Source organism: Diospyros lotus, chromosome 2 (assembly GCF_014633365.1).
Source record: "Diospyros lotus cultivar Yz01 chromosome 2, ASM1463336v1, whole genome shotgun sequence".
NCBI classification, from domain to species: Eukaryota; Viridiplantae; Streptophyta; class Magnoliopsida; order Ericales; family Ebenaceae; genus Diospyros; species Diospyros lotus.
Window position 1 is genome coordinate 19,334,135 of NC_068339.1, and position 23,357 is coordinate 19,357,491.

General features: G+C 34.0%; 1 protein-coding gene across 1 annotated transcript; it reads right to left on the minus strand.

The window, feature by feature from the left end:
• Nucleotides 1-12,062: 12,062 nt before the first annotated feature.
• Nucleotides 12,063-14,262, minus strand: LOC127795339 (GDSL esterase/lipase At5g45960-like). Its single transcript, XM_052326951.1, has 5 exons — nt 13,903-14,262; nt 13,683-13,813; nt 13,369-13,602; nt 12,545-12,800; nt 12,063-12,430 (listed from the first exon to the last, which is right to left on the minus strand). The coding sequence occupies exons 1-5, from the start codon at nt 14,162-14,164 to the stop codon at nt 12,237-12,239; spliced, it is 1,077 nt and encodes a 358-aa protein (XP_052182911.1). The 5' UTR covers nt 14,165-14,262; the 3' UTR covers nt 12,063-12,236.
• Nucleotides 14,263-23,357: the final 9,095 nt, after the last annotated feature.

The following is a 23,357-nucleotide window of genomic DNA, read 5'->3' on the forward strand; positions in this document are numbered from 1 at the left end:
ATTATTCGTTGTTAGCATTAGAAAATAATGAAGAAATTGATGTGAATATTATAATTTCTAAGGTTAGAACTTTATGCAATCAATTATATGAAGCATATGTTATTGCTCCTAGTAGTGAAGAATCATTTCCATCCATGGCTCCGCATTCCTCTTCCTCCCAACCAATGAAATGGGGTCATAAATTTTTAGATCAAAGGAGGAAAAAACCTAGATCGAGCTCACATTCGGAGCTCGAAACTTATCTAACCACAGTTTTTGAGTTTGGTGATGATACAGGTTTAAATTTTGAAATTTTGGAGTGGTGGAAAAGGCACAAGGAGACATTTCCAACTCTTGCAATTATTGCAAGTCAACTTCTTGCAGTTCCAGCTTCAACTGTAGCCGTTGAACAAACATTCAGTAGTGGAGGCAACATTTTGGACGAAAGAAGATCAAGATTGGCTCCAGAATCATTGGAAGCTCAAGTTTGCCTCGATGATTGGGAAAGAGCTAACATGCGACGTCAAGAAGAACTTATCCATTCATCATCATCTGACGAATGGGTTAATGATGGTTCAACAACGGCGACTTCCGACTCCAATGAAGATGCGTAGGATCCAAGTCCATATTTTATTTTTTTTCACATTTGTAAAAATTAATTACTTGTATTACATTTTTGTTGTAATTATTTTTTAATGAAATTAAGTCTAATTCTATTTTTTATTTTTTATTTTTCACATTTGTAAAAATTAATTACTTGTATTACATACTTGTTTAGTTGTTTTAATTATTTTTAATGAAAATATTACTTATATTTCTTCAATTTTTAGTAGTGTTTTTTTATTAAAAATATGGTTGAGAATATTTATATTTACAATTACATTTAACAATTAAAAATCGAAACCAAACCGAACCGAACAACGGAACAAGGACCAAAATTGAATACAACAATATTTAAAAAAAATTAAAAAAATTCGGTTTGAACCGGAACCGGAACCGTTGACCGAATCGGCTCAAACCGTTGACCGAACCGGTCCAAACCGTTGACCGAACCGGCACGAACCGGAACCGGAACCGAACCGTCCCAAACTGCCCTTGGGCGGTTCGGTTCAGGTTCAAAGATTTCTTGAACCGGAACCGGCGGTTCATGAACCGTGCCCATGTCTACAACAATAGGAGACTGGTCGACGACGGCAGGCAACGGCCGCCATGGCAGAAGACTTAGCAACCACGCAAAGGCTACGGGCTGGTAAGAGCGGTGATAACTGCCGTGACGGTGCGAAGGTTGCGGGCCTCGAGATCTGGGAGCCATGGGCCAGCGAAGGCCGCGGGTGACGAGCAATGGCGCAAAGGCTATGGACCTGCAAGAGCGGTGACAGTGCAAGGGCTAGCGATAACGACCGATGAAGAAGGAAGGAGAAGCTGACTACACGGCCACAGCGAAAGCAAGCGGTAACACCAATCTGACTGACTCGGAGGGAGTGCTTTGCGAAACACAGGTAATGGCCATGGCATTCGCGAAGTCTCAATCGGCGGTGATGTTGGAGAAGCCGCCGACGATCAGAAGCCATAGCAGAAGAGAGCGAGCGAGAGAAAGAGAAAGAGTTAAGTGTCCTTAATCTCATGGCCATAGGTTGAGGATCCTGTTACATAGCCAATAATGGCAGCAAGAAAATTAATCCAAACTTTTACTACTTGAACAAGCATTCCGGAGATTTTCAAGAATACAATTGGGAGACTGTGGAGTCTAAGCGGCGGCAGCAGATAGAGATGGCAAAATGGGCTTGGCCCAATGGGCTGGCCCGTTGGGGCCTGGCCCGGCATTGGGCTAGGGCCAGCATTTTGCTAGCCCATTTAAGGCCGAGCTGATTTGGCCCGGCCCGCTAATCGGCCACACCCCCCCCAAACAGCCCGCGCCCCTCGCTCTCAGCCTCGCCTCTCGCCCTTGCCCTCGTCTCGCCCTCGCCCTCGCCTGCGCCCCTCACTCTCGCCCTTTGTCTCGCCCTCGCCCCTGTCTCGCCCTCTGTCTCGCCCTCGCTAGCCCTCTGGGCGGGCTGGGCTGGCCCGTTTGGACTGCGGGCCCGTGTAGGGCTGGGCTAGGGCCAGGAATCTGCTGGCCCGTTTTTAAGCGGGCCGATTTGGCTCGGCCCGCGGGCCACTTGGTGGCGGGCTGGGCCGGCCCGTTTGCCATCTCTAGCAGCAAGGCATCTTCTCGCAGTGTTTTGAGTTGTTGAAACTCATGTTTTGCTCCAGTCGACATAGTGGATTAGCAAACATAATAAAGCGAAGGAGAACGGAGAGCACTTAAGCGGCGGAGGAACAAGGGAAACAAAGGAGAGCAGAGGCGAGATGACTCAAGTGGTAACAACCGTGGAGCAGTAGTGGTCCACGTAGGCAAGGGTAAGGCGTGCCGCAGCACGAGGCCTTCCCGGGGCCTTGCTGAAGCAAGCAGCTGTAGAACCAACTTGCGACAATTGGGAACAGGCGTGGCCCCCGTATGTACACATATACAGGTGCAAGGTGCAAGAAGCATAGGGCTGAAACAAAAGAGGATCTGGAGCAGATCTGGGCTCGATTCTGGAGCAGATCTGAAGCAAAGAACCTCTTCTTCTTCCTTGTTTATGTAAATTTCTTTATGCTTAAATTATCAATTTGAATTTTAATTAATTCCGTTAAGATGTTTAGGAGTCTATAACGTGAACGGACAAATAACTTGTCCCAAACACATGCAGATATAAGAATTATGTCGAGTTGTGAAAACAAAATATGGTTATTCTCTTTGATTGCAGACATAGGAGTTACGCCGAACCTTAAAAATAAAATATTGTTATTTTCTCTGAGTGCAGATGTAGGCGTTACGCCGAACCACAAAAATAAAATATGAATATTCTTTATAATTGAGGACGTAAGCATTAAATCGAATTGCAAAAATTAAATATGAATATTCTTTTTAATTGCAAATGTAACTTATAATTCCAGCAAGCATATACACATGAAACTGGGGAGCGACGACAAAAACTTACCATTAAGATGCTCGTGGGTCAATACCTATAACATCCTGCATCGAGCAATAGAAAGGATTTGATCAACTTACCCTGATGGGCTTATGCACACTTCCCAAGGATCACGTATTCTTGAGATACCACACTTAACCCAGGAGTTCTTTATCCACATTTAGTTCAAAAGCTATCCAGCTGGTATTATTTCTTTTCTTACTATCATCGATATATATACTAGCTTCTCTAGAGTCTCTTCTTGGACCTGACATTAGGCTCTCGGGGTATTACATTGTCCTCTCTTGAGCACATGACATTCTCATCATATGACCTTACAACTAGTCCAAGATCTTCTCCCATTTGGGGCCTGCCATCCTAGAGCCTGCTAAGAGCCGCTCCTTGTTCAGGCCCTCACACCCTCATGTCACTCCTCACCCTCATCGGACCGCCTTCTCCAAGTTTTAACTCTGATACTACCTATAACATCACACATCGAGCTATAGGAAGGACCGGATCAACTTACTCTTATGAGTCTACGTGAATTTCTCAATGGTCACCCATCCTTGAGCTACGCTAGCTCAAACATGCTTAACCCTGGAGTTCTTTATCCACATTTAGTCCAAAAGGTATCCAACTGGTGTTGTTTCCTTACTTACTATCCTCGATATATATACTAGCTTTTCTAGAGTCCCTTCTTGGACCTAACCTTGGGTTCTCGGGGTATTACAATACTTAAGAGACTTTCCTCAGACACACATGAATGTTGAAGACAGGTGAAATGTTCAAGGGTGAGGCCTTCAATGGATTGAAGACTAAACCTCGAACACTCATGGATGTTGAAGACTATTAAGATGTTTGGGGGTCTCTTGCGTCGACGGGTGAAGGACTCACCTCGAACACACGTGGATATTGAAAACCATTGAGATGTTCGGGGTTCACTTGCATTAACGGACGAAGGACTCGCCTTAAACACATGCAGATGTTGAAGACCGTTGAGATGTTCGGGGGTTGAAAATGTCAACGGATGACAGACTCAACACCAAACACTTACGGATGTTGAAGTTCGTTAAGATGTTCGGGGGGTCAATAGATGAACAAGATTCGCCTTAGACACACACAATAACTGTTAAGATTTTTGAGGGTCGGTAGATGAACAAGACTTGCCTCAAACACACGTGGTAAAAAAGACGATTAAGATGTTTAGAGCTAAGTAAATCAACATGACTCGTCTTTGACATACGTGACAACTGTTAAGATGTATACGGGTTAGTAGATGATCACAAGACTCACCTCAGACACACATGGTGAAAAAGACTGCTAAGATATCCTGGGGTCAATAGATGAACAAGACTCACCTCAGACACACACAACAACCATTAAGATGTTCGAGGGTTAATACCTAAGAGACTCACCTTGGACAGACGTAGATATTGAAGAATGGTGAGATGTTTGAGGGTCAAGAGTGTCAATGGACAGAAGACTAAACCTCGAACACTCATGGATATTGAAATACCGTTAAGAATCTCGCCTCAGACACATGCGGGGCGTGCGAATGGTTCAAAAGACTATAAGTGCACACATGCGAGAATGGTTTAAAAATTGAAGCACAAGGGCGTAAGAACGATTCAAAAAACAAAAATGCAAAAAAGGTGAGAATAATCTATCATCAAAAATAAAAATAGGCCACGACACAGTCTACTATTGCATTTGAAAAACTCAAATGAAAGAGTGAAAAGCAATTGTTATGTTTTAAGCAAATGGCCATTAAAAGCCTAAGAGCCTAAAATATCTTTTTGAGCTAAAAGGTATAGATTTTTCATACTCAAGGCGACGGCAGTGGGGAAGGGGGTCTTACACAAACGCGCAAACTAGATGACTCCGGCATCTAAAAATTCCTCCGAATATTCTACAATTATCTATAAAGAATTTTAATTCTAAAATAATTTTAGAATATTAGGATAAACATCATCCCTAAGAAATTTCATCCCTAAAAATGGCAAGATAAACATAATCTATAAGAGATAAACGCTATCCATAATAATTTCAGTCTCAACAAGACTAGTGATAATTGAGATAGACGTTATCTACAAGAATCTTAATCTAAGGACATTTTGGCTTACTAAAGATTATTCCATATCCCTTTATAAATAAGCAAATACTCATTTTTTGAAAAGGTATGGCATCTCTAATATTGATTTTAATACAGTTTTTATTATCTTCAGTGTTTAATTTAAGTATCGAAGTATTTGTGTAGGGACCTCCGTGCACTGTTTGATTGTTTTCTTATTTTTGCAGGCTCAGCTAAATTAATCATTATATCGAAACGACAACAACAACCAATAATCTAATATGAAATATTTGTTATCTAATAATACAATACCAATTAACTTCAAGTTAGTTGATAAGATGATTGAGAAAACAGAAAAATCAACCATTATTACCTTCTAAGCTTAGCATATGTTCTAAAAAGATATAGTGTAGGGTGTGAGAATGGTTCAAAAGACTGTAAGTGCAGACATGCAAGAATGGTTTAAAAATTGAAGCACGAGGGCGTGAGAACAATTCAAAAAACAAAAATGCAAAAAGGGTGAGAATAATCTATCATAAAAAATACAAATAGGCCAGGATACATTCTACTCTTGCATTTGAAAAACTCAAATGAAATAATAGGAATCAATTGTTATGTTCTAAGCAAATGCCCATTAAAAGCCTAAGAGCCTAAAATATCTTTTTGAACTTATAGATTTTTCGTACGTAAGGCGGGGGGGTCTTACACAAACGCGCAAATTAGATGACTCCGACATCCGAAAATTCTTTCTAATATTCTACAATTATCTATGAAGAATTTTAATTCTAAAATAATTTCAGAATATTAGGATAAACATCATCCCTAGAAAATTTTATCCCTAAAAATGGCAAGATAAACGCCATTCATAAGAAATAAATGCTATCCATAATAATCTGAGTCTCAACTAGACTAGAGATAATTGAGATAGGCGTTTATCTACGAGAATCTTAATCAATGGACACTTTGGCTTATTAAAGATTATTCCATATCCCTCTATAAATAAGTAGACATTCATTTCTAAAAAGGTACGACGTCTTTGATACTGATTTCAATACAATTTTTATTATCTTCAATCTCTGACTTAAGTATTGGAATATTTGTATAGGGATTTTCCTGCACTATCTGATTATTTTTTTTTATTTTTGTAGGCTCACATGACTTGATGATGATGTTTCCAATCAACTAAATTTATTATTGTATCGAAATGATAACAACAACCAACAATCTAATATGAAATATTTGTTATCTAATAATACAATACCAATTAGCTTCAAGTTAGGCAAAAAGAAGATAGAGAAAATAGAAAAATCAACCATTATTACCCTCTAAGGTTAGCATATATTCTAAAAAGATATAGAGTTCTAGGAATCTATCCAAGAGTTAGAGCTAAACTATTTCTCAAATAGAAATACTAAATATACCTTGAGCATCTTCACAAACACAAAGGCAACCGTAAGATTCAAATAGCCAAAAAATGAAAGAAAGAAAGAAAAACTATAGCTAATTCCATTATATGTCCAACATAAAGGGATCATAACCACCATTGAACTATACATTTACATGGTTATTAAAGCAAACATGTTACTTAATTGGTTACTACACTGGTTTAATAATGCAAATCCCATGATTCAATTAACAGTTAAAAACGAGTGGAGAAGAAGAATACTTGATAATAAGATGAAGGGGAAAACAATCTAGAAAGTCTTCTAAGAGGAAAACCACAACATCGTTTCGAACGCTAAAACTCAATGAATAGAACACTTTGCAATATCAAAATTTGGAGATTCTGTTTTGAGCTTAATGTTCGTGTATTCTTTTTCGCAAGTGAACGGAATTATAACAAATAATATAATGATGAATAAAATATCATTTCCACGAGAATTAGCTTTTGATTCATACTTTAACCACTATTAACTTTAATAAACCACACACAATTAAAAGAATACTCAATGGAAGTTTTATATTAATTAAAACTAACTCACCAAATGGAAAACACAAAATAATTCTTTAGGTTTCTGAATATAGAAATATAATGCACTAGGGTTCATGAATCCACCGTAGTTCTATAATTGGTTTAATCTTTCAATGATCAGGTTTTATAATTCTAGCTTTGAGCTGAAAATTGATGATCCTAAGTTAATCAAAAGCCTCTCTCAATGCCCAATAGAATCTATGCTTACATTGCAAATATACAAACATGCATTTATCCACAATGATAATCAAAATAAGATTTCACAAGGCATAACGATATTTCTACCTATTATCGAACCTTATATCATTTATTATTAAGTGCTAATCTATATTGAATATCTCGAAAGTAATATAAATCACAAACACGTTCTAATGGCAACCAAGTATCAAAATAAAATTAATGCATAACAAATGATCAACTCGAAAGACAAGAATATAGTAAAACCCAAATACTTTTAATTAAACCATCATTGAACTATGTTTCATCAATCACCCTAACCACAAAGTACTTAGCTTAACATAGTTTTAACCAATGGAAGAGTAATAAAAACGGAGTTCATGATGTTGGAGAGAAGAAAGAACAGAAAAATAAAACCTAAAACCAAAGATCTTCAAGAAAATCTCCTTCTTTTTCCTCGACTTGCCATCTTCTCCTCCTTCCAAAGCTGGTAAATCTCCAAAAAATAGGTCTTTATATAGTCCTCTTTAGGTTATCAAAGTCATGCACCTTGAAGGAGTCTATTTCTCTTTGATTTTGATTGAAACGGGCTTAAAATGGCCTTTTCACGAAACTTTGAACCCTACCGCAGTATGCTTGTGGCTGCAGACCCGTAAGTTCCAGATAACAATTTCTAAAGCTGTCTTACAACGGTATGCATTCCGCTATAAGCCCGTTAGCCTTCTTCTTTTGCTTCTTTCTTCATCATCTTCCACTTTTTGCTCTCAACACTCTTTTACTTTCTTTTGAATCGATACCCGATCATGCCTCCAAGCTTTATTTCAACTCCTATTATGCACCAAAATCACTCATTTTGCTCCATGTCCGCTTTACATGCAATGTGTATCTATATTGACAATATTAAGCCCAAAATGAGTAGCAATCATATTCATTGAATACTTAAATGCTAAGTTTAAACCACTAAATAAGAGTGCAAAATATGTTGATCACTTAATTTTCCCACAATGATTAGACCAAAAAATTGAAAATTGTAATGCTCAAGAAAGCTTCTGTATAAAGGGGATGCAATGGTTTTTCTTTTTTTAATTACGCACCATCACGAGTATGCTTGTTGTTTGGCCCTGCGATGTCAATAGGAGATGTAAATCAAGAAATCCAGTAGCCAATCTCGATCCTTAGCGCACCCGCTGATGTGAGGGCAATGTGCCTCTTTCAACTCCAGGATCGCTCCTATCGCTAAGCTATGCCCCTGGGGTGGGATGCAATGAAGTTTTGATGGCTAGGGATTTGGATTTGACGAGAAAAACAGAGGTCGGGGATTTGAATTAATGGGAAGAAGAGGGGTTTTGTTAAAAAAAGATGAAAAGTAAAAGAGAAATCAATAAAAGAAAATTAGCCTAAATCTATGGGTATCTCTTGGAAAAAATATTTCTGCTGATTTTTTTTTTTGGGCTGAATAACTATGGGGCTTCTTAATTAATAGTTAAAAATTTAGAAACTCGTTGTTAAAAAATTAAGTTTTCTCCACATTTAACAAGAGAATAAATAATTTCTCACTATAATAATAAAAATTATACTTTTAATGATATGATATTTGTTTTCTGGTTAATTTTTGCTGATTAAAGCCCTTCTTTTGTGTGATGGTCATATATGGTGCCACTTAACATATTTTGTATAGTTACTACTGTTATAGCCAAATTTAATCAATTACATGTATTTATCTCTATATATAATTGCCTTTAAGTTTATTTCAGGTATTCTTGCAACATATCTTTTATGGCCTACATAATGCACTCTTGACTTTCCATCCACCTATGACTGGTAAGATAAATTAAATTTGAATTTTGTGGCATATACTAATGTGGGTTTTTCCAGAATCCTAACGTGGACCTCGACTGTTTAGGTGACACAATACTCATTAGCTAGTCTTCCGTATAGTTTTGCCATCAATAATTAATGTACATGCAATTATCAAATTCAAATATATGTCTTTTATTTTGGTATGTCTAATAGATCCGCCCGCATTTGATGCTCAATTTTTATTTATTAACAAGAAAAATATTTTGGGGTGATTATCCTTATGTGATCCCGTGCTTGTGTCCTCAATTACGCAAAAAAAGATAAATCGCAAGCGTAAGATAAAACATCTTACTGATCGAATTTCTTCTCATTAATTTCTAGCCATCAAAACGCAACTGCCATTATTTTATTACTAACAGAAAATCATACACGTTACACATTGAGAATTTAAAGAAAAAAAATAAGAAATAATGTAATAATATAAGTATACCGAAACTTAACATAATTTATTCAATACTTTACAATAGTTTTTTTTGTGAGAATTTGAAATTGAATTATCAGAATTTATAATTTTAATTTATCAATTAATTTTTCTTATAATTAAAGTAGTTGGGATTAGATAAAAACTCAATTTAATATAAATAAGGACCTATTAAAAATTTGTAACCAGTGTAAACCTCCATGATGAGTGACGGGCCAAGGCCCAGTGCCCTCACTGAGCCAGTGTGACTACAGTTTAATTGTTCTATTACTCATGTTAATTATTAAAGGGTCATTCAACTACTTCGATTAACTCTTGATAGTATCATCAAACTTCTTATTTTTAAATCTTAATTAAATGTGACAGTTGACATTAACTTAAATTCTCTACCAAACACACCGAAATATTGGTCATGTATTGTCCTGTACAATTTTGGCAACAAAAGCTTTGAGATAAATGCCCGTTCTTCTTCGTACGTAGCTTCAATTGACAGACAATTCACACTTCAAATCTTTCTTTCAAGTGTCGCGTGATGCATGTGTGGCAGGCATTTATTGCCATGCAGTGTAGGTTTAATTAGTGAGCCAGGTTGGCTCTTTCTTTCTCAACGTCGCTGAGTCCCATATGGCATTCATTGCCACGCAGTATAGGTTTAGTAGGTGAGACATGATATTAGCAGTTCATTTTACAATTAGAAAGCCAAGAATTTTCTGCGACAGAACACTGTCCATGCATGCTTGGCTTGGCAGTTGGCATGCACCAACCAAGAGATCACTCACTCCCTCCCACCACGAACTCCAAAATAAGGAATCATCATATATAACAGGAAAACCTAGTTGACATTTATAATTAGTTTAGTTTGGTCGATTTTATAAAATTAAATTTAATTAGACTCAATTGATATTAATGATTTAGATTTATGTTAGATATTTTATATTTAGGTTGAAGGAATCAAAACAATGGGCCAGTTTTTAGGACCGTTAAAATTTTTGTCCCAGTTATAAGGCATGCATCTCTAATTTGTTAATGCTTATATATATTGCTAAATTGCTCTAGTTGGATTCATTTGTTTATATTAAAGTTTTAGATTTAGTATACTTTTGGATTGGAGTTTTAATTTTTACAATTCACTTATTGAATTTGTAAGTTTTGTTTTTCTTTTTGTTTATAACAATAAAATATTGTTAGAAATTGTTAATTTTTAAAGTTAAGTGATAATTTGTGTAAAGAAAAACATATGTGACTCTTCTTTAGTTTTATTTGTTTGCTTTTAAAGAATCAAAATTATGTTGTAGAAATAATGTTGTAATTAAAAATTAGGACATTCGGGTGTTGAAAGAAATTACAAAAAATGTCATGTACTGAGACCTCTTTTGGATGACATATGATTAGGACCGTCTTAGATTTTCGTCAAGACTAAAGGACACCATGAATCCCTAGTTTAAGGCCCAAATCTAACTTGGGTGCATACCAAACCTAAATCTAGATCCATATCATTTCTTACTAGGATTATCCCATGCCATGCTTCCAAATTCAACCCTTTATGCGAGTGATCATAGTTATTCATTAGGTTTTTATCTCGTCATTCACTTCTTACTAGGATTATCCCATGCCATGCTTCCAAATTCAACCCTTTATGTGAGTGATCATAGTTATTCATTAGGTTTTTATCTCGTCATTCACGTGACTGAATCATGATTTTTCATTAATTACAGAATATGCTTACATAAAAAATATGAATTTTAAGATTCAAATATCTCATTAATTATATTATTATTGTCACTGTACCTCAAATCTTATGATTGACTTCATTATTAGATGAGATATGAAGGGACAAAGTCTACTCTTCTTTTACAAGTCGACCAAATCCTAGACAACCTCAAATTAGAGCGCAATTAGAAACACCTTGAAATCAAAGAAATAGGGCCACAACCCCTAGACGGATCGGATCGACTCCAGGAGACATTTTTTCCTTGTCTAACTCATTTGTTAAGTCTTGAAGCCAGCAGCATTTTATTATTTAAACACATTTACAAGTTGAGTAAATGGCAAAAGATAAAAATTCGTACTAAATTTATGATGAATGCCCAATAAATATTTTTTTCAATTTTCCTCTACACTAAACTTATATTTCTCCAATTACGAGCATGAAGCATAGAAATTATCGAAACTTAAAACATGTATAGATCACAATTATATCCAAATATAATGACTTAAACATGGTTTTAAATTCTCATCTTATTTTAAAGAGAAAATAAAGAATGAGAATAGTGGAAGCGTACTTGAACTCATTATCGTGATTACTCAAACAGGTTATGATATTTTAATTAATACATAGTTATTGAGAATTTTTTTTTTATTAATGGAAATGTAGAGAGATAGAAAAATAGTTTCATTTAATGGGGAAAAATAACCCCATTACGTATAACTGAATCAAACAGGTAACATCTTTTAGTATTTTTAAATTGATCCCTAATTAATTTTAAAATATAAATTCTATCTCTATATATTAATTTTACGATAATTTAATACTCAGAATTAAACTTTATAAATTACTTTTAATCATTTAAATTTTAAGATAATATTACACATTTAAAAATATATTTATGACCCCACGTCCCGAAAGATAAGTGCAGCAAGTGTTCAAATAAATCCTTATTCGTCACTCACCTAGACAAGATTTAAGTTCTTGTACAGATGCTAGCACTTGTAACATCGTACGCAACTCGAACAGACGCCGTTGAGCTAAATGATCAGAGTGCGTTAGGGCTGGAGAAAGATTTCAACGACGGGAATCAGGGACTTGAACAAGAAGTAGTACACTCTATCAGTCGGGTGTATCGAATCCCAAAACACAAACTTCGAGGCGTCGGCGCAAACGTCCGATCCCTCGTTGCACAGGAACGACGCCTCTAGCAGGCCGCTCCCACAACAGCCTCTACTCACCACATCGAAACCTAAAGGAAGAAAAACAAAACAAATCGTCATTTTAACTGTGCTGGTTAAGATTTAAATGGGATATTGTTTTTTTCTCTTAACTAGTATGAATTCGGATGACATTTAATCTTTACCGAACTCGCGTCGTTGGATGATGTCGTGCAAGGGAGTATAGATGTCGGCGTAGACGATCCGGGGCCGGCCATTTGGGCTGAGGGTGAATTTGTCTTGTAGCATTTGATTGTATTCTCTCGCGACGGCGGATATCGACTCGACGCAGCCACTGCCGCGGAGCAAGCGAGGCGATTGGAGGGTGATAACCAACGGCAAGCAGCCCATCGGAGGCAGGCCGACCAGTCCCATTTTCTCAACTCCCTTGTCGGCCAGGCCCTACGTATAAAATAAAATATAAAAATAATGTTTACGCATATCTTGATAAAAAAAAAATTGTAAAAAGAAAAAAGTATTAAATTCGGGAGGACAACGGGTGTCCGATCCGGTACACTTTGCTTGCCATGACAGAGGGAGTAAGCATTAAAGCATGGCAGACGGTCTACGATCTTAATATTCTAATGTTACGTTGTTATAGCATTACTTTGTTTATTATATTACGTACAAGTATTAATTAATATATATATATACGTACATAGTTTGTTTATCATATTACAAGTACATTACGCATATTTATGTGTGTAGGTGTGTATATATCCATCCACACCTTTTAGCAGAAGCCTGTAAAGATATTATATATACACATGTGCATATTAATTGCTCTCTCTCTCTCTCTGCTTGTGTACGTAGTTCTTAACCTTAATGAGTCAGTTTGGGGATTGTAACTTAATTGATAAATGATATCGTTAGCAAGCTTAAGCTCTCTAATTAAAATTTTGAGAATTTAGTTTACCCTCTCACTAGATCTTGAGTAATATGTAATCTCAATTCATCAAATAAAAAGAACCTGAATGAATTGGTGGAGGTTTCGGAGCAAGAAGTCCTGGTAGGCAGCAAGGGTGTAGGTGAGGCGACGAGTGGGGAGGCCGAAATAGTTCACAACAAAGTCGTTTGTGCCGACACTGACGACGTAGGCCGCCTTCTTGATCAAGTTGTGCGCTCTTTCCACGCCGATTGCAACCTCAAGCCTTGCTATGTACTCTTCGAAGTATTCCAGTTGCTCTGTCATTGTTATCACACCCTGTGTGGAGATAGACATCATCAAAGAAATGAGAGAGAGAGAGAGAGAGAGAGAGAGAGAGAGGGAGAGAGAGAGAGAACTGAAATTTGAGCGGTCAGAGGGTCGAGGCCGGAGCCGGCGGAGGCAAAGCTGACACCAGTCATCAGCTCCTCCATACCAAGCGACGAGTTTAAATATGGCGGCACGTTCTCTTTGATACCCCAATGTGAAGCTGTTTCATAATATTCACCCAAAAAACCACATTAATTATACTTTCACATCCAAAATAAAACCCATCTTAATTCCTTCGACCTAACTTACCAACATAATCAGTGACGAGGCGGCCATTGGTGAACCTTCCGGTGGAAATCCGGCCCGGAAAGTCCCTCCCGTACGGCGGGAAATTGCTCCTGAAGGGAGTCTCTATGAAGTCGTTGTTCCCTGGATCCACCGTGGAGTCTCCGAATACGAAAATCGCCGGAACGGATGATCTCTTTGAACCCTTCGATATTTGAGCTTCTGTAGTTGCCCACAAAATCGATAAGCAAGCAACCAGAAAATGGCAGCAAGTGTTAGCAGCCATCTTTCCTCAGATTTCGATCTCTACTTTCTGTTGCAGCTTTCAGATGATATATGGTTCTAATTAAATCGCAACTTAATTAGATATCTATTAAACCACACGGACAAGAGCTATATATACATGTGATATGTATATACTCAAACCTGATATTTTTATTATAATTATTGTTGGAGTTGATTATTTGGTACGGTTAATTTAATAAAATATTTACTGCACTCTTAAACTTATTTAAATAGGTAAGGTTATTAAATTTTTATGCAAAATCATGTGATTCGTTAATAATTTATTTATTTATTAAAATGATTAATTTAATTATGAAAACAAAATTATTTTAATTAATATAATTAGGAAAATTCAGAATAACTTTACACTGATTGTTTAATTTGTAAAAGAAAAATTATTTCCAAATTAGAGTTGACTTTTATAAAAAAGAATTACATATTTTTATTGTCTCAAGAATAGTTTAATTATATTATATATATGGATGAAAATTGTTTTTACCAGAAACTCTAATTTTTTTTCTCATTTCTTAAAAATATTATATTCATTGGGTCATTATTAAAAGTATATAAAATTAATTTTATTTCTTTAAAATTATGCCAAATAAAAAATATAGTTGGGACACTTGTTTCGAAATTAGGCATCCACATCGACCAATGACAATGAGTTGCCATGAATGAACGTAAGCTTAACAACTCGCTCCTCCAATGGCCCATCGGCTAATTAATTTGCCACAACTAATTTACAAACTATTTCTTTTAGTGGCGACAATTTGAAATTGAATAACGATAATTTCACATTTTGATCCAAAGTTATGTTATTTTCGATCCAAATGGATGGTCATACGTGAGCTTCTAGCGACAAGGAATGTACTCTCGTGATTAGCACAATAAGAGGTGGTTAGCACTTGCAAGCATTTCGATACTCAAGTAAGTAAGAGATTAAAGTGACAGAGTATCAATAAGCTCAGAAAGAACGTATCTTGACTTGTGATCAGTCTAATTTATATAGAGAGAAAAAAGAGAGGGAGTCCTCCTGTATGCATGTTTGCCTCGAGTGTTGTAGGGTGATGAGACTGGATATCAGACATTAACAGGACTCTATGATGGTAGCATGGTGTCGATGGAACCTTCATTAAATATGGATGAGATCTGTCAATTTTCATTAATAAGGATGAGATCTAGAACGGGCACGAAAATATCTAGCATACAATGGTAATGATGGCTATTACAGACTGACGTAAGGCTAAGATTGGGTCGTGGGCCTAGTTATCCTTGGGTTTTCTGAACTAGGTCAGGCTTGATTTAGACTAATACGGTCCAAGTTCCAATTTGAATTGTCAGTGCTTATCGAAATTTAAAAAACTAAATTTATGTAATTATTTTTATTTGAAAGAGTATAATGGTAAGTTCATTTTTTTTTAGTAGTTTTGTCCCATTCCATTATCTATCTACATTTTATTCTTCCCATGAATGGTAACAAACTTTACCTTACTTTATTTACCTTTATATTTCATTTCATTGTGTACTATTCCATTCCTTATCTCATTTTCTCCCAAAGATAGTGTTAGTGTTTGGTTATTGTGCCTAGGATTGTAATTGAGATGAGCTGAGCCGAGCTTAGCTAGGCAAATTTGAGCTCAAGCTTGAACTTAGTTTGGGCTCGCCACCACAAAAAGAGAAGGTTGTGTGACAAAGACAATAGAGGGAAAGGTATGTAGCGACAAATATGGAAAATGTAGCTACTGTCGAGTATGAGAAACGAGGCTCGAAGAAAAGTGGAACAAACAAATGTAGACTATTGGAGAAGAAGAGGAACATGCTTCAAAGGAAGGATAGGAAGAGAGAGAGTTGAGAGAGAGGAATAGGTGAAAAATGGGTTTCTTTAAGAGAGAGAGAATGCATCACTAATCTAATAAATGATATAATAATAATTTGTAAGTATATGTACATACGTGAAATAATATAATTTATAAAAAATATATATATTATCTAATTATAAAATAATATATTTATAAATGATCATGTTTTCACAAGTTAATTGCGAATTTCTAATCAGATTAGTTCGCGGACTAATGAGTTGAGATTTATTGAGATCAAACTCAACTCATTTACAAATCAAATTTTAAAGTTAGCCTCATTCTTAGCTCGTTTATTTTAACAAACGAACTCGAACGATTTTTTATCGAGCTAAACACGAACAACTCAACTCATTTGTGACCCTAACTCTATTTAGGGTAGGGTTTAAACTCTAGCTGATGCATGCTTTTGAGAAATTTACTTATGAAACATTTATAGAGCATTGGTATAACAATATTAAAGTTACTTATTTATGAATTTTTGATTTTAGTAAAAGCTAAAAATTCCTTTTAAGGTGTTGTCAGAAGCCCAGAAAAGGATGAAAGCATGAACTTTTCAGCTGGAAAGAAATAAATGCTTAGACTTTTCTATGATGAGCTTTCAAAAGTACAAGTCAAATAAAAACTCATATTAAAAAATACCACACAATTAATGTTAAATATTAATTCTTTTTATTAACATTACTTTTATAATAGAGCAATTACAACTGGACATAACGAATTAATATACTAAATAGGCCCAAAATATAGTGAATATACATTGTGGGAGAGTTTTGAATATAAGTAAAAAAATGGAAGAACAGTCTCTAAGAATGATTTAAGTAGTGACTTATCATTTATAGTAAACATAAGGTGTATTTAAATTTTTTAGGATTATCATCAACTACAAGAAAAATCAATTTTAGTGACGGATTTTGTGACGGAGATGCTCCCGTCACTAATTTGTGACGAGTTTAGTGATGGAAAGCCGTCACTAAAGTGGTTTAGTGACGGTCAAAAATTACCGTCACAATTTTGTGACGGGATATCTATTTTCGTCTCAAATCAGTGACGGGATGGTGTATCCCGTCACAAAATAGTGACGGAAAATAATCTCTCGTCGCAAATCAGTGACGGGAGCGAGGTGTCCCGTCGTATAACTGCGACGGGTACAAACGACCCGTCGCAGAACTGATGCCCCATCGCAAGTCTACGACGGGGACTGACGTCCCGTCGCAATCTCACCTTTAAAAATCCCCCCCTCCTTCCCCTTCCCCTTCCCCACTCTCCACACTTAACGCCCCCTCTCATTCTTTCACTGTCTCGCCCCCCTCCCTCCCATTCTCTCACTGTCTTGCCCCCCTATTCTTTCACTGTCCGATTTTCATCTTCTTCACATTCCTTGGTTCTTCTTCTTCTTCAGTTAATTTCGGTGCTTTCAAGTAAGTATTTTATGTTTTTTTATTTTGTTTTAGTTTTAATTATATTCTGTTAGTTTAATTATAATTTATTTGTGTTAATTTAGTTGTAATTATTTTATTTTTATGTTAGTTTAGTTGTAGTTATTTTATTTTTGTGTTAGTTTAGTTATTTTATTTTTGTGTTAGTTTAGTTGTAATTATTTTATTTTTGTGTTAGTTTAGTTGTAGTTATTTTATTTTTGTATTAGTTTAGTTGTAGTTATTTTATTTTTGTGTTAGTTTAGTAGTTTATTTTTATATTAATTAGTTTAGTTTTAGTTTAATTGTTTATATTATTTGTAATGCTTAAAAATTAAAATGTAAATAACTATAATTAAATAATTAAACTACAACTAATTAATTATTTAGTTATTTTGATATGTTATTGGACTAGCAAACCCGTGCATGTGTAAATAATGTTTATTTTTTTATTTTTAAGTTTAGATATATTTTTAATGAAAAATATTATAATTTTAAATAAAATACATAAAAAATTATATACTAAAAATAAATTTACTATTTAAGAAAGCATATATTTTATTGTCATAAGAAAATATTTAAGTGTATACATTAAAAAATTAAAAAAATTCTATTAAAAATGTAAAAGAATTCTATTTAAAATATAAAAAATAATAAATAATAAATAAAATTTTAATTAAAAATTTTAAAACTAACATATGAAATAAATTAGATAATTATTTTTAAAATTAAAAAGGTATAGATTAAGATTATTATTTAAAATAAAACACTAAAATTGAAAAATAATATGAGAAATTAATTAGATAAATATTTAAATTAAAATATATAAGAAATGCAATATTAAAAATAAAATACAATAAAAAAAGTAAACACTAAAAATACACTACCGAATATATTTTCTTAAAAATTAAGGACTAAAAATACAAAATAAAATTTTACCATGAAAAATTATTAGTTTTTATAACAATAAATTTAACCTTAATATTTTTAATAACTCAACGAAAATAAAATAAAAAATGTAACAAATCAAAATTTGAATAATTGTTTAAGTAGTAAAGGAAATAAAAGTTTAAATTGCGTTAGTTTTATTTAATAGTTAATTTATTTTTGTGTTTAGTATGTATGTTGAGTTTAATGATTATTTTATTTAAATTAGTTTAGGTTTTATTTTAATTGTTTATATTATTTGTAATGTTTAGAAATTAAAATGTGAATTTTATTAATTGTTTATAAATTATTTCTGTAGTTATTTTGTTATGTAATTATATTAATAATATTTATTATTTTGTTTTTAATTTAAAACAGATTTTTAATTTAAAATATTGTAATTTTAAATAAAATATGTTAAAAATAAAATACTAAAAGTAAATACAATATTTATGAAAACATATATTTTGTTGCCATAAGATTAAGTATAGACATTAAAAATTAATTTTTTTTTGTTTAAAACATTAAAAATAATAAATAAAAGTAAAATTAGAATATTTAAAATAATGTACGAAATAAATTAGATAATTATTTTAAAAATTAAAATGAATTTAAAAAGGTATAAAATTTAATTTTTTATTTAAATTAAACACTAAAAATTAAAAATTACATGAGAAATAAATTAGATAAATATTTAAATTGAAATATTTATTTATTACAATATTAAAAATAAAATACTATTAATGAGTAATATAATTTGTTGTTATAAAATAAAATAAGTACACTAATGGATTTTAAATTTCAAAGTGAGACATTTATAGCTAACTTAGAAAATATATTAGATACATTATCTTAACCATATTGTTCTTAATTACTCATATCAAAATAAAATAAAAAATGTAACAATTAAAAATTATAATAATTGTTTAAGTATTAAAGGAAATACAAATTTAAATAAGTATTTAAAAAAAATTCAATTCAAACATGTAGAGTTAAGTAAAAATATTAAAATTTATCTTAATTATTTATTATCTTAATTTATAAAAAAGATGCAAAATTTATCTCAATAAATTATTTATTATTATATTTATTTTTTGTTCATATTTATCAATTACTTATGACAGTCTGAAATGATGAAATATAATTTGGTTAGTTTTCAGGATAAAATATCTATTAGGAATCGTGCTTGTTATACAATTTTGAATTGAAAATGGAAGCTCCGTTGCATCGTCGATGGATTGATAATCGGTGTATGCCAAGAAGGGGTGGGATCACTCCTGAATTTTATACTAGTGTTGATGAGTTTATTCAACTTGCATCTTCTCAAGAAAGTTTCATAAAGCTAGGAGTGTTGAAATGTCCTTGTATGAAATGTGAGTGTTTGAAGTTTAAACTAGTTAATGAGGTGAAAAGGGATCTTTGTAAGCATGGGTTTATGAAAGGGTATTATTATTGGACGAACCATGGGGAAGAAATGTTATTGTAAATGAATATTATAGAGAAGATAATTTTAGAGATCAGTTTAATCCGTATGAGCAAATGGTAATGGATGCAGCAGGACCATCACATGCGCCTGCTACAATGCAAGGAGCGTTTAGCGAAAGTGGTCATCAATCGTACAATATTGAGGAACCACCTAATGAAAATGCAAAAGCATTTTATGAGATGTTATCTGCTACACAATCCCCATTATACTCGGGTTGTGATGCAGAGAGTGAACTTTCTGCTGCAGTTAGGATATTGAGCATTAAATCTGATTACAACATGCCTGAAGGTTGTTATAATGAAATCATGCAGTTTATGCAACATACAATGCCAACTGGTAATCGTGTGCCCGATGACTTTTATCATACTAAAAAGTTGGTTTCTAAGCTTGGACTTGGTTGTCAGAAGATTGATTGTTGTCCAAATAGTTGTATGTTATATTATAAGGATGATCAATTTGAGAGGAGTTGTAAGTTTTGTAGTCATCCTCGTTTTAAGTCTGCAAGAAGTGGCATAGGAAAATTTAAAGAAATTCCTTTTAAGAGAATGTGGTATTTGCCTCTCATACCAAGATTGCAAAGAATCTATGCTTCAACCATTACTGCTTCGAACATGAGGTGGCACTATGAAAATCGGAGAGAGTTTGGGGTATTGTCTCACCTGTCTGACGGTGAAGCATGAAAATATTTTGATCGAACACATCCTGACTTCTCTGCTGATCCTAGAAATGTAAGGCTTGGTTTGTGTGCAGATGGGTTCACTCCATATGGTTAATCGGGTCACCCGTACTCTTGTTGGCCAGTAATTGTGACTCTATATAATTTGCCTCCTGGATTATGTTTGAAAAGAGAGTTTATGTTTTTAACGGTTATTATTCCAGGTCCTTCAAATCCCAAAAGTAAGATAGACGTATTTTTACAGCCTTTAATTCATGAATTGAAATTGCTTTGGCATAAAAGAGTGTTGACTTATGATATATCTACAAAGCAAAATTTTATTATGAAAGCAGCTCTGTTGTGGACTGTTAATGATTTTCCTGCATATGGAATGTTATCTGGTTGGATGACATCAGGTAGATTAGCATGCCCATATTGTATGGAAAACACAAAAGCTTTTAATCTCAAGTACGGTGGGAAAACATCATTTTTTGATTGTCACCGACAATTTTTGCCAATGGATCACCCTTTTCGAAGGAATACAACTGCATTTCGAAAAAATAAAGTTGATAATTCTTATCAACCTCCTCGTTTAGGTGGAGAAAACATATTTAGTAGAGTATGTAATGTCCCGTCTATCTTAGAACAACAAAATTGTGTTATGATCGGATATGGTGTGCAACACAATTGGACAAAAAAAAGTATTTTTTGGGATTTGCCATATTGGAAAGATAATCTTATTCGACACAATTTAGATGTCATGCACATCGAGAAGAATATTTTTGATAATCTTTTCAATACAATCATGGATGTGAAAGGTAAAACTAAAGATAATAGCAAAGCTAGAATGGACCTGAAAGAATATTGCAGGCGGAAGGAGTTGGAATTAGTAGAACGTGGTGGGGGTAAATATTGGAAACCTAAAGCTCAATATACTTTCACAAGAGAACAAAAGTTAAGTATTTTGAAATGGATAAAAGAACTTAAACTCCCTGACGGGTATGCATCTAGATTGGGCAGATGTGTTGATATGAAGAATGGAAAATTGTTTGGCTTGAAGAGTCATGATTGTCATGTTCTTATGGAGCGGTTACTTCCAACGGCATTTTCAGGATTACCAGATCGAATTTGGAGTCCAATAACTGAATTATGCCAGTTTTTCAAAGAAATATGCTCAACAACGTTAAGAACTGAACATTTGGAAGTTATGGAACAGAACATCCCAATCATTCTATGCAAAATAGAGCGTGTATTTCCGCCTAAATGGTTTAACTCAATGGAACATCTCCCGGGACATTTGGTTTACGAAGCAAAGGTCGGAGGGCCAATCCAATACAGATGGATGTATCCATTTGAACGGTAATAAATTTTATATTCATATAATTTATTGATTTTGTCGTATAGTTTATTATGTTCTTTTTCATAAATTAAGATAACTTTAAAATGATTTAGGTTTCTCAATATTTTAAAGAAGAAAGTTCGGAATAAGGCTCGCATAGAAGGATCTATTTGTGAGGCATATTTAATTGAGGAGACAGCCACATTTGGTTCATATTATTTTGAATCAAATATTCAATCAAGGAGGACGAGAGCCCCTCGAAATGATGATGGGGGAGAATCTTCGCATCCACAAATTTCTATCTTCAATTATCCGGGTCGTGCAGCTGGTCCAATGAAAAAAAGATGGTCGGATGTGAATGAGTTCTAAACAGCAAAGTTATATGTTTTGCTAAATACGCCAGAGGTCGAACCTTATATTGAGTAAGAACCCAAACTTAATTATATTAATATATTTATGACTTCATATTAATAATTTTGTTCATATTATGTTGATATATATATATTTTAATGTTTCAGCATGTACACAAACATGTTACGTGAATTATCGCCAGTAATCAGTGACGAAGAATTAAACAAACAAATCGAGGAGCATTTTTGTGTTTGGTTCCATAATCATGTAAGTTTGTAAAGTTTAAGATATTTCTTAATTTAATATTAATTATGTATACATAAATTGATGAAAATATTTGGTTAGGTGAATTTGAGTGGCGAAGTTATTGCAGACCCACTAATTTAGAGCATAGGGTGGGGGCCAACTCCCAACGTGAAACATTGGCCAATGTATTTCGTCAATGGATACAAATTTCATACTGTTGAATAGAGTCAGAGTAGGTCGATAGAAAATTATGGTGTTTGCGTGTCTGCGTCAGGAGGTGGAGCTTCACATATGAATTATTATGGAAAACTTATAGACATACTTGAGTTAGAATATGCAGGCTTACCAATAAAAAGAGTAATTTTGTTCAAATGTGAATGGTATGATCCAAGTCCACGATGAACTAAAATTCATGATAAATATGGAATTGTAGACATTCGATCATCAAGAAGATATCGAAAATATGATCCATTCATATTTGGTCAACAAGCTGAACAAGTGTATTACGCGCCTTACCCTTATTACTGTCGTGAAAAAAATGGTTGGATGGTTGTAATTAAAACAAAGGCACGAGGTACAATAAATGCTCTGAAGCTAACATGGAAGAGCCTTTTCAAGAGGATGAAATATTGTAACGGCCTGTAATTGATGTAAATATTGACCTTGGAGGCACTTTACAAGATGATAATGGGCTAGTAGAGGAAGTTGATGTCTCCAATATTGTTGAGGAAGAAGAAAATGATATGTATGAAGAATCCGTTTCAGAAGAAGACGAGGAAGATATATTATCTGATGACAGAGATAGTGACCAGGAAGACATTGATGAATATATAGAAGAAGATGACTGATAGTTTTATGGTTTTTTTTTTTTTATGCATGCTAATTAATAACCTTTGTATTTTTAAAATATGAATAT

What these genes read in the sequence shown, in the direction of transcription:
- LOC127795339 (XM_052326951.1), bottom strand. Translation starts at nt 14,164, where the DNA reads ATGGCTGCTAACACTTGCTGCCATTTTCTGGTTGCTTGCTTATCGATT. An exon ending in CCTCGTCACTGATTATGTTG is followed by an intron (nt 13,814 to 13,902) that starts GTAAGTTAGGTC and finishes ATTATGAAACAG; the next exon opens with CTTCACATTGGGGTATCAAA. An exon ending in ACCTCCACCAATTCATTCAG is followed by an intron (nt 12,801 to 13,368) that starts GTTCTTTTTATT and finishes TTTTATACGTAG; the next exon opens with GGCCTGGCCGACAAGGGAGT.